This window comes from Pteropus alecto, unplaced genomic scaffold (genome assembly GCF_000325575.1).
Source record: "Pteropus alecto unplaced genomic scaffold, ASM32557v1 scaffold121, whole genome shotgun sequence".
NCBI lineage: Eukaryota > Metazoa > Chordata > Mammalia > Chiroptera > Pteropodidae > Pteropus > Pteropus alecto.
Genome location: NW_006434369.1, coordinates 5,140,580 through 5,152,948, shown reverse-complemented (window position 1 = coordinate 5,152,948; position 12,369 = coordinate 5,140,580). Strand labels below are relative to the sequence as shown.

Here is a 12,369-nt window from a genome sequence, read left to right as displayed (position 1 = left end):
TTTTTTTTTCAGGCTTCTAATAATTTTTCATTTTCTATTTACAGTCGACATACAATATTATATTAGTTTCAGGTGTACAATATAGTGATTAGATACTTATATGACTTATTAAGTAATAACCTCAATAAATCTAATACCCGTCTGACACCAAACATAGTTATTACAAAATTATTGACTATATTCTCTATGTTATGCTCTACATCTCCATGACCATTACCAGTTTGTACTTCTTAATCCCTTCTCCTTTTTCACCCATCCTCCAACCCCTTTCCCATATGGCAACCATCAAAATGTTTTCTGTATCTATGAATTTGTTTCTGTTTTGTTTGTTCTTTTATTTTGTTTTTAGATTCCACATATAAGTGAAATCATGTGGTATTTGTCTTTCTCTGCCTGACTTATTTCACTTAGCACAATACCCTCTAGTACTAGGTCCATCCATATTGTTGCAGATGGCAAAATTTCATTCTTTTTATGGCTGAGTGATATCCCATGGTATACATGTATCACTTCTTCTTTATCTATTTGTCCATTGATGGGCACTGGGGTTGCCTCCATACCTTGACTACTGTAATTAATGCTGCAAAGAACATATGGATTTACACGTCCCTTCAAATTAGTCTTTTGGGTTTCTTCGGATAAATATATCCAGAAGTGGGATTACCGTGTTCTTCTTTGTCTCTTGTTATAGCCTTTGTTTTAAAATCTATTTTGTCTACTATAAGTATTGCTACCCCCGCTTTTTTTCCCCATTTCCATTTTCGTGAAATATCTTTTACCATCCCATTACTTTTAGTCTGTGTGCGTCTTTCTATCTAAGTGAGCCTCTTGTAGGCAGCATATGTAAGACTCTGGTTTTCTTATCCATTCAGCCACCCTTCTGTCTTTTGATTGGAGCATTTAATCCATTTACATACAAAGTAATTGTTGATAGATATGTAGTTATTGCCATTTCATTATTCATATTTTTGGTCTTCTTCTTTTCTTCCTCCTCCTTCTCCTTCCCCTTCTATTTCTCCTTCTTCTTCTCGTCCTCTTCTTCTTCAAGAATTCTCTTTAATATTTCTTATAATACTGGTTTGGTGGTAATGAACTCCTTTTGCTTTTTTTTGTCTGGGAAGCTCTTTATCTGTCTTTTGATTCTAAATGATAGCTTTGCTGAATAGAGTAATCTTGGTATAAATTTTTGCTTTTCATTACTTTGAATATTTTGTGTCAATTCTTTCTATAAAGTTTCTGTTGAGAAATCAGCTCACAGTCCTGTGGGAGCTTCCTTGTAGGTAACTAACTGCTTTTCTTTTGTTGCTTTTAATCTTTGGTATTTTAATTATGATGTGTCTTGATGCGGGCCTCTTTGAGTTCATCTCGTTTGGGACTCTGTGCAGTTCCTGGGCTCATATGTCTATTTCTTTTGAAAAACTTTGGGAAGTTTTTCATTATTATTTCTTCAAATAGGTTTTCAATCCTTTGCTTGCTCTCTTCTTTTTCTGATTCCCTTATTATGAGAATATTGGTATACTTGATATCCCAGAGGCCCTTTAAACTATTTTCATTTATTTAGTTTCTTTTTTCTTGTTGCTGTTCTGACTGTGTGTTTTCTGCTACCTTATCTCCCAAATTGCTAATTCGATCCTCTGCTTCATCTAATCTGCTGTTTCTTTTAATGTATTCTTCATTTCAGTTTTTTTTTTTATGTTTTCTATTTCCATTTTTCTGTTTTCTATCTCTTTTTCGAAGTTCTCACTGGGATCATTGAACATCCTTATAACCAGTGTTCTGAATTCTGCATCTGATAGATTGTTTATCTCCATTTAGTTTAATTCCATTTCTGGGGCTTCGTTCTGTCCTTTTACTTGGGACATGTTTCTTTCTCTCCCCATTTTGGCTGCTTCCCTGTGTTTGCTTCTATGTATTGGGTCGGGCTCCTATGTCTCTTAATTTAGTAGAGTGGTCTTATGTAGTAGGTGTCCTGTGGGGCCCAGTAGTGCAGCTCCCTGGTCACCTGAGCCAGGTGCTCCAGGTGTGTCTCTTGTGTGGGTTGAATGTGCCTCCTATTGTAGTTGAGCCTTGATTGCTGTTTGCTCATCAGTGGGAGGGATTGACCCTCAGGCCGATTGGTTGTGAAGACTGGCTGTGACTACAGCGGAGGCGCTGTTGTGCAGAAGCTGACCCTATGGAGCAGGTTTCACTTTAACAGGGCTCTGGTGCCTGCGTAGTCTGTCCTTTGGGTGTGTCATTTGTGGAGATAGTTAGGTGGTGCTCTGGTATGGTCTGAAGCTGGCCACCAGGCATGCTGTTTCTGGGTCCTGTTGGAAGGTACTCTGGTGCAGGCCAAGGATAGCTGCTGCCTTTCCTTGCTGGGTGCCACTTGGTATGAGCTACAAAGTGATCTGCAGATGTTTGCCAATTGTACTAGGCTTGGAGGTGCCTGTTAGAGGCTAAACTGCAAACTGAGGCCAGCTGCCACTAGTGCCAGCTTTGGGGGTGCTTAACAAGAGGTATAGAGCATACCGAGGCCAGATGCTGCTTATTTGGGGTTTGTAAACCTTTGAAAGATTTTAGGAAAGTCTGCAGCATGGGCCAAGACAGGCTGTTTGTATGGAAAAGCTACTGGAAGTGACTTAGGTTGGCCCACAAGTTGGGTGGGGCAGGGTTTCAGGGAATCACCAGGGCAGAGTGAATGGTGTTCACCAGGTTCATGAAGACTCAGATATGGCTCCCACCTGTGTGTGCAAGCTGGTTCTGGGGAGGGCTCAACAGAAGAACAATGGCTTCTGTTAGTACTTCTGTCTGGGAGAAAGCTGCCCCTTCAGCCCTTGCCCTGAAGCCAGACAATTCAGCTTCCCATATGTCCCTGGTGCCTTTCAAGCTGCTGTCTCAGTGCTGGAGTTCAGAGTGAGTAAGCTCATGTTCAGACACTTCATGAAAAATGCCTGAGATTCCAACAGCCTTCCATCTCACTCAGCCAAAATCTCTGCTGGTTTTCACAGCAAGAAGTTGTGGGGACTTATCTTCCTGGCCCTGGAGCCTGGTATGGGGCTGGGACCCCTCACTCTTCAGGGGAGGATCTCTGCAGCCAAGATATCTCTCCCAATTTTTAATTGACACATGTGGGTGTGAGACCACCTTGTTCTGCATCTCCACCCCTCCTACTAGCACAGTTTCTTCTGTATGTCCTTAGTTATAGGACTTCTGTTTAGCTAGACTTCAGGGGATTCTTGATGATGGTTCTTCTGTAGTTATAATTTTGAGGTGGCCATGAGATGAGGCAAGCACAGCGTTTACCTACTCTTCCATCTTGACCAGAATTACTTCTGAAGGCCGGGAAGTCTAAGGTCAAAGCAGATTTAGTGTCTGGTGAGAGCCCTCTTCCTGATTCATAGATTGCCCCTTCTAGCTATAACCTCACACGGCAAAATGAGTAGTCCAGGTTTTATTAAAAGGAAAGATTTAAACTCAGATGCTTTTGTAAATCATTTACCCACATATGTTCTGCCAACAATCCCCTTTCCTTGATCCAGCTTTTATCTGAATGTGCAACTCCTAATGGCTTACATTCTACAAGGCTGAACTCAATGACATCTTTTATAAAATACCAGAAGTGACAGGAAAACATCTTTACCCTTAGAATCATCTATAAATTTAGGTTTCCCAGTCTAGGCAATATTTTAGAAACTTAAGAATGGAGGACTATAATTCATTTTTTTGAACCACACTAAATTTCTCCTGTGGCCACTTAAGTGTCTGTAATCTTTAAGATACTTGCATTAATCTTAATTTTGAAAAAGATTTTAGGTCTCCATCTTCCAAATTATAGCATGTTCTATATTTCAAATGTGGAGAGTATTATTAAGTCATTTCTCTGGCTTTTTGTGAGGTGAAATAATTACAGTTTATTTACTCAAAAGAGTGAGAGCACACCCAAAGTCCCTTTTGTACCAACTAGATTTAAAACGCTTAGGCTTTTTGGAGAGGGCAGAGTAAGGAATGATCAAAGTGGCATTAATTCTCAGGAAGAGAACACAGTGGTCTAAGGAAATTCATTTTAGAAATCTGCATATTTTCTAATGTGAAGCCCTGAAAACAGTTTCTAAATCCAACTATCTGATATACTCAGTTCCCATCTAAAGAGCGATTCTGTCTTTTCACTTTAAGTACTTTCACACTTTGAAAGTACTTAAAGTGTGAAAGTACTTTTAAGGCAAAAGTCAACCAACTCTTTGCTTATATAGTTTGCCCTTGGCTGTTTAGTCTTTCATGTAACAAGTATTAATTTAGCATGTATTTTGTGCTGGACAGTGTTCTAGGTCTTAAGGATGCAAAGACTACAGGAATAAAGAGAATAAAAATTAGCATTATAGCGGTTTATGATGAATTAAAGAAATATGCAAACAGAATATCAAAATGCAATGTGATGCATTCTAAATTAGAGCACAGAGGAAAGGAGAAAGAAACTCTAAAGGGTTCTGTGAAGATTTCATGAAAAAAAATGACATTTTTAAAGCAGAATCTTGACTAATGAGTGGGAGTCTACCCCAATGTAGAAATAGACAAAAAAGACTCTGAGTGAGAGTGTATATACAGAGACTGAATGTGTGAAAGAATATGGTATGATGGCAGAACAGGGAAATGTTTGATGTGCCTAAACCAGAGACACAAAGTGGAAGAAGATGTCCCTGGAAAAACTGACCTACCTGCCTGTGTACCCTACTCAATGGTTGGGCTTTATCCTGTAAAAGTAATAGGGTTTTAGCCAATGGGTGAACGCACCAATCTGTTTTAGGATGATCACTCTAGCAGAGCACCTCTCAGAGTCTGGCCCCAGACTAGCAGTGGCAGCAGCATCTGGAAACCTGATAGAAATCCACATTCTGGCCCCAACCTGACTTCAGAATCAGAAATTCTGGTCATGGGACTTGAGAATCTGTGTTATGTCAAGGCATCCAGCTGACTCTTCAATGGTAAATTGAAGTCTGAGAACCTCTGTTCTAGTAACAGTGTGGAGAATGAAGCGGCATAAAGGCAGATGGAAGCTCTATAGATTGTTCCAAATAGCTCAACGCTTGGCTCTGCTGAAATTGACCAGCAATCTCCCTCGATTACCGTTCCTTTAAATTATTCACTCAACCTCTATTCTATGTAGAATCCCTGCACTTTAGAATAAAAAACATTCCTTAATTTAAAAAAAAAAAAGAAAAAAGAGCCAAGGGCATGAGTTTGGGCTGGACAGGATGCATTAGAGAGACCTTTCTGAAACCTTAGCAGAAAATGAGCAAAGGATATCTGGAGCACCAGTTCTCAAATCTATCTGGGTAGTTTTTTAAAAATATAACTTCTGAGCCCAATACTCAAGTTAGCAAACAGAATCAGCATCTTGTATTGGGCTCTTCTTTCTCCGCTGCTCTTAAGTCTTCTTTGAATTTTGTGCTTTTTGTTTATGGAATCTTCCGTCTTGCTAAGGTTGTTCGACTACTTGCAATTTTTGAGGATTTCTGCTAAGTACCACCTGCCTTCTTTATAGTGGAAGACAGCCTTACAGCATCAGAGTTGGGAGGGGCTGTCAATACCCATAGACCTATGGCTCTCAATTCATAAATCCCCTGGACAACAAGCAGTTTTTGTTTTTGTTTTCATTTTGTTTTGTTTTGACTCAGGCTCAACTTCGAGCAAAAGAAATTAGAATTCCTAGCAGTGAAGTATTTCTAAAACGCTCCCTACGTGATCCTAATGAACTAGCACTAATCACTGCAAAGTAGTCCATCACCTTCATTTTAGTAAGAAGTCTTCAAAAAAGAAAGATCCTAGGGTCAAGAAAGAGCACGTTATATAACCTGAGTGTATTAAAATGCTTAAGAGGTGGAGGGGGATGAGTACTGAGGAAAGATCATCGTATTTAGAAATGAGGATGATACTGTTGGACTTAACAGGCACAGGTAGCTGAACAAAGTCAGCTATTAGAATCTCTCCCCAATAACTAAAGCAACAAACAAGATATTAAAAACAAACACAAAAGCTGAAAGGAAGCAATAAAAATGTATCAGGCATAATTAAACAAGAAAAAAAGGAACAACTTTATGTCATATGCTTTGAAAAAGAGGCAAAAGGGAAGGAACAAATGATTCTGGAATGGTACAATCTGGTGTGGATCCTGACTGCTTCTTCTCCACCAGAAGCATTGCTGAGGAAAGCTGTGAATGAGGCAACAACATCTTGAGCTTTCTCATTAACACTATTCAGTTTGCAAGGAAATGGACCAAAGGCATGGATTGGCATCCTTGGGAAAAATTGTAGGAGAGCCTTCCAGATTAGAAGCCTTTTTGTCCCTTGGGGTCCTTGGAAGATGTTAGTACTACAAAGCTTCTCACCTTCTAAGACAGACATTGTGTTAAGTTGGAGTGATGAGCTCAATCTCATGGGAGTAGAATATATTCCTTGCTAGGTGGATTATAGAATCTCAAAACACTTTTAAAACTCATGACCCCTGGGCTCAGACTTCAGCCCCAGCTTGCCTCTACCTTCACCCTGTTCATACTAGCAGACTACAGAAAATTGAACTAAAAGCAACATTTAGCCTTAAAATTGGAAAGGCACAATAAACTGGTCTCAAAATAAGGTGGAGAACATGTCAAATAGAATCCATTACACCACATAAGAGCAATTAGACATTTGAGCAGCACTGTCTATTTAAAGCATGCATAATTCCCGCCTGCTCGACAGGTGTTCTATGACTAAAAACTAAACTAAACTAAAAAATGAAAAGAAGAGCGCATACAAAAGATGGGCAAAGAACCCAGTCTGGAAGAAAACGTAAACCAAAAATTAGATTTCCCATGAGTGCATCCTTCTAAAGACTTTATTTAAAAAATAATAATAATAATTCGAGAAGATTCTAATATTGCTCAAGACAAGGGGTGAGGGATAAACCAGATCCTAAAGAGTAAAGAATGGGGTATGGGGTAAGTAGGGCTTTATTATGATAATGAGTAAAAGAAGAAAATCAGAAGTATGAGGGTTTATCTGAGAAAAGAGAGGAAATTATGATTATTTTTTTATTATGAGATGGAACCACTGAGTATGTTTGTAGGCTAAGGATGATAATCAAAAATACAGAGACTTATCAGTCTTAAAAAAAAAAAAAAGAGATTCTGACACATGCTGCGATATGTATGAACCTTGCTAAGTGAGACAAGTCGGTCACTAAAAAAACAAATGCTGTATGATCCCGCTTATATGAGGTATCTAAAGTAGTCGAACTCATAGAAACTGAAAGTAGAATGGTGGTTGCCAGGGGCTGGGGAGATGTTGGTCAGTGGATACAGAGCTTCAGCTTTGCAAGACAAAAAAAGCTCTAGAACTCTGTTGTACAACAGCGTGAATATACTTAACGCTACTGTACACTTAAAATGGTTAAGATGGTAAATTTTATGTTATGCATTTTTTATTACCATTATTAATTAATTAATATAAATAAATAAATAAATTGTCTTAAGGGCTAAATTGCCACCTTTTATCATCTTGCTCTGAGTGTTGCTGTTTATCCGGTTAGAATGATTTCCATCCTGTCTGATAGCAAGGAATTCTGATTCAACAAAGTGGAGATAAAAGTCAAAAGATGGAGAAAAACTAAAATTTAGCGGCATCATTTGAGCCACTGGGTCAAATTTTACCAGAAACAATAAACTTTGAAATTTTCAGTTAGGAGAGACACCAAAACACCTTTTTTCTCTTTAAAAGAGAAGAGAAGATAAAGGATTCCTATTAGATCCAGCCTGACTTTAATTATATCCTCCAGACCACAATGTAGAAAATAACTTGGACTAAACAATTTTTTAAATAATAGGTTAATAACTTTTCATAGTAAGTCAATAATAGATTACAAGTACTCTATCACAACTTAATCTTCATTTAGGTCAATGAGTGTTAATTAATTGGTTATGGATTGGCTCTGGCGCATTTTCTGTATAATCTAACAGTGCTGGCTGTGTTCATTAGCAGAAAAATGAACTGTGGCCTCTGTGTTGAGCAACAGCTTTGCTTTCTCATACAAAACCGTTTCAAGTCAACTGCAACGCTCCAATATCCATATAAGTTCTGGAATTCTCACAGAAGGATTTGCGAGATAATTCTTATTCATTTTGGAGCAATTCGCCTTCTGTGCACCCACTTTCCTATTTGGTTATTTTTTACCATTACTCAAGCTGGAGATTCCGGTCTGCCTGTAATGAGCCAGACACCCAAACTGCTTTTTAGGGTGGTCAGCAAGGCTCTCTAATTTTAAAATATCCAAAAATTTCAATTTGAGGTGGGAAGAACCCTAGAATTACATCAACTACAAGATGAATGGAATGGGTTTTTTATTTCTCCTCTGCGCAATACAAAGAGAAAACTTTCATCGGATTTAATTGTCTCTCCTTTCATTGATCTCTGGCTCTTATAAGAAGGTGCAAGATAGATGGTTAAAAAAATCAGAAAGTGTCTGTACTCATAGTAATCTCTGTTGAAAATGACTAACAGCTATTCCAAAGGACAAATAGCTTAAAGAGCTGAAAACACTAGTGAGCCATTGTAAGCCAATCAGTATAGAAAGCAAATGTCTGGTGTGTCAGAATAACAGTCTGTTAGGGGAGGAATTTTTTGGAATTGAAGATGTCCCAGATGACTTTTTAAATGGTTCAATTAAAATCGTAGTTTACAAACAACATTATAGCATGGTTTATCTAACATTAGAACATTTTCATTTACTCATTTGTATAATAGCTGAGAAATATTCACTCAGTGGATATATAACACATATTCTTTTTAACCTTCTGTTTAATACTTTAGCTGTTTCATGAACATCTTAATCCATGTTGATTTTCTTGTATTGTGAACTATTTCATATAACAGATTCTCAGAAAAGGAATTATGGGGTCAAAGGGTAAGAATGTTTTTATAGTTCTTGATTCATGCTGCTCAATTGATTTGCAAAAAAATATTTAGTCGATTGAATAAATATTTAGTCTCACTTTCTCCCTGTTAACACTGAATATCATTAAAATAATTTTTATTATAATTAAAAGAGAGGAAATGTTCTTTGTACTTATATGACTACTACTGAAATTAAACATTTGCTACATGTTCTTTATTAGTTTATTTCCCTTTTTGTGAATTGTTTGTTTATGTAATAGTTCATAAAGCAGTGAATGAAGTGAGGTTTATTTCTGAAACTTCCTGATGCCCTCAAACTCTTCCTTTCACTCATCTCGACTACCTGTTATTACAGGCCAGAAAAATTCCCCTGATGCTCTACTGTTACACTGGGAAACTAAGTGAGGATATTTACATTGCCATGTGGTTCCAGGCAAATCCCAGGGGCCTCTATGTCACCCACTTCCTTCTTGCTGCCCTTTACCACCTATGAGAAATGATACTGCCATTTCGGCTTTTGGAGCACTTATTTCTGAAATCAGAAATCAATGTTTCCCAACATTGACTGCACATTAGAATCTTCTGGAGAACTTTTAAAATTCCCAGTATCCAGTACATTCTGCACACCAATTAAATCAGAATTTCTGGGTCTGGCATGTGGCATCGATGTTTTCAAAAGCCCCCTTGAGGGTTCCAAAATACAGCCAAGGCTGGGAGCCGTTGCTTTAAATCCACAGTCATAGGAGCCCTGTTAGGCACTGAGGGGACAAAGGCCCATATGTCCCCTGTCCTCGGGGAGCTCACAGCTGTGTGATTTGGGTAGCAAAGCACTCTATGAGTGTTTTAAAAAGGAAAGGTGTATGTATATGCATATATCAATGTATATATATACGTATATACATATATATGCACACACACACATATATTATGTATATGTATATGCATATATCAATGTATATATATACGTATATACATATATATGCACACACACACTTTATTAACTATAACTTGATCAACCTGTGACATCCATTTAATGGAATTTTTCTGCCTGCAGTTTCTGTCATTAAGATGTAAATTGTATAAAAACAGACTTGTTAAAAACACATGTAGCAAAGGCTGAGAGATTGGTGATGATCTCTAAATTTTTCTGTCACTACTAACTTAAAGTATCAATTCTCCCTGTAAGAAATTGATTTTTCAAAACAAAGACCTTAAAGCAGGGGTCCATAAACCCTGTGCTGTGGAAGGATATCTGTCGTGGCTTATTAGGAACCAGTCCACACAGCAGGAGGTGAACAGTGGGAGAGTGAGTGAAGCTTCATCTGTATTTGCAGCCACTCCCCAGTGCTAGCATCACCGCCTCAGCAACATCTCAGATCATCAGGCATTGGATTCTCACAGGAACACCGGTCCCTGGTACCGAAAAGGTTGGGTGGGGACCGCTGCCTTAAAGCACTATCAGATTCTGACTTGCTTGAGAAATGGTTGGTTATGTTCACTAAGCTATATTTACTGAAGCAAAATATATGTGTACAGCTTAGGAGAATCATTTAAAAAATAGAGGCAAGAAGGGTTTTCACTTCATTTCTCTTAACAAGATATTTAAACTCACGTATATTTTATACTATCCCTCCCTCAGTACTTATCCCTTCACTAGGTGGTGCTCTGGACGAATTCATAAGCTGTAGGCTTTGCCACAGTTAATGTCCCTTTAGAAAAACAAGTCTCATTCTGGGACAGAAATGTCTATTCATTCATGATCTGGATCTAAAGTAATCAGAAATGGTTTCCTTATCTTTTACTAATTAAGAAATAAAGTTAGGCCTGCTTGAACAATATTTATAACTATCAATTCAAATATTGTCTTTAGAATTTTAAAAATCTACCTTATCATTTTATTGAAATCTATTGCATTTCCCCCCAGTTATCTAGATAATTATAGGCTTTGAAATAGCTTCACAGGCTTCATCTTACAGATACTCAGTGCCTGCTTTTTCTATTAATGCCAATAATGAAATATAGCTCCTATCATCTATATATAAAGATCCAAACACACATTAGATCTGAGAGAATAGGATTTATTTTTATGGGTTGAAGCATCTGCATGTTATCCGAGACAGGACCAAATGGAAAGCATTCCTGATTCTCTCAACAGAAACAGGACCTTCCCTGGCCCCAGGCCCAGTGGTCGAGTCCACAACCAGAATAATACACTGTACGATATTCAGCAAATGACAGGCCAGGCTCAGAAGCGCCACTCAGGGTGGAGTGGCTGCCCAAAGCATTTGTGCTATTCTCAGAAAGCTCGATTAGAATTTCCAGAGGTGTCTGGTCACTGCCATTCCTTTAGCTACCCTGGAAAGGGCAGCATTCTTGGCCGTCCAAGAGGCCCAGACACCACATGCTATCCAGTGTCCATCTTCATCTAACCACAGAACCTATCTTATGGATTCGCCCTGGCCTCTGTGTTGATAGAGATAGACCATTAGAATAAGTTTAGGCTCTTCCGTTGTAAAACTGAGCTTGATACCAAGAGTCAGAGAAGGCCAAAGACATGTTTGCTTCCTTCTAGCACTAAGAGAAATGTCAGCTCGGGAAAACTGGGTATTAATAAGCAAGGAAAACTACAATAATATTTTTTCCTTCCATTGGCATGGCCTAGAGTTTGGCTCGTCTCTGATCCTGCCTCAGAAAATATGATGCTCTTGACATTCATAGCAATTTCTTGGATGAGGATATTGGTGCCTGAGTGTTTACATGGAACTATTTCTGCTCTCCACTTGATTCTCTTTTCTGTCACCCTCTAGGGACTAAGCTAGCCAAGGGTAGGATTAGCCAGTCCTCTCACTGCACAAAGCAGTGTCCTTCAATCTGTTTTGGTGCTTTTACATGAACATTGCTTCCTCCTTCTAAGAAATGATCTCCAAAGAACATGGGGTATTGGAATGAACACGCAAGTAAATATGGAAGGTAAAAGAAAGGAAAACAGGAGCATCTACTAAGTCACAGCTTTTAGAAGAGAACAATATTCCGCTCAAGACAAACTTCTCACAATGATAGGAAGTCTGAACACATAACAGGTGGACACTTCACATCAGAAGAGTGTCTTCCCTGTGTGAGACCAGCCAATCTTAAATGTCCTGGTGTTCATGTAAAACAGTAGGTAGGGAAGGGAAGCTGCAGGGAAAGCGATGCCACTAGAAGTAAAGCAAATATGGATTGGGTGTGGCTCTTCTTAAACACCCTTCTACCCTTCTTGTGCTGGGGGAGTGGAGCGAACCCAGATGAGAGGCTTGGATAACCTAGAAAAAAGAACGAGGTCAGAGTATGGTTGGGATCAAGTAGGCCTCTTCCCCAGTAATCATGTTCCAAACACTTTACATAGATAGTCTCCTTTCATAATCAAAACAACCCTGTGTTTTACAAATGAGAAAAATCAAAACTTTAAAATGTTGAATATTA

General features: G+C 38.5%; 1 protein-coding gene across 1 annotated transcript in view; it reads left to right on the top strand.

The window, feature by feature from the left end:
* Positions 1-5,756, top strand: part of STMND1 (stathmin domain containing 1) — a 33,535-nt gene extending 27,779 nt beyond the window's left edge. The window contains exon 7 of the mRNA XM_006909316.2: positions 5,655-5,756. Within this exon, the coding sequence (XP_006909378.2) occupies positions 5,655-5,756 (102 nt within the window). The remainder of the gene's footprint in view (positions 1-5,654) is intronic.
* The last annotated feature ends 6,613 nt before the right edge of the window (positions 5,757-12,369 follow it).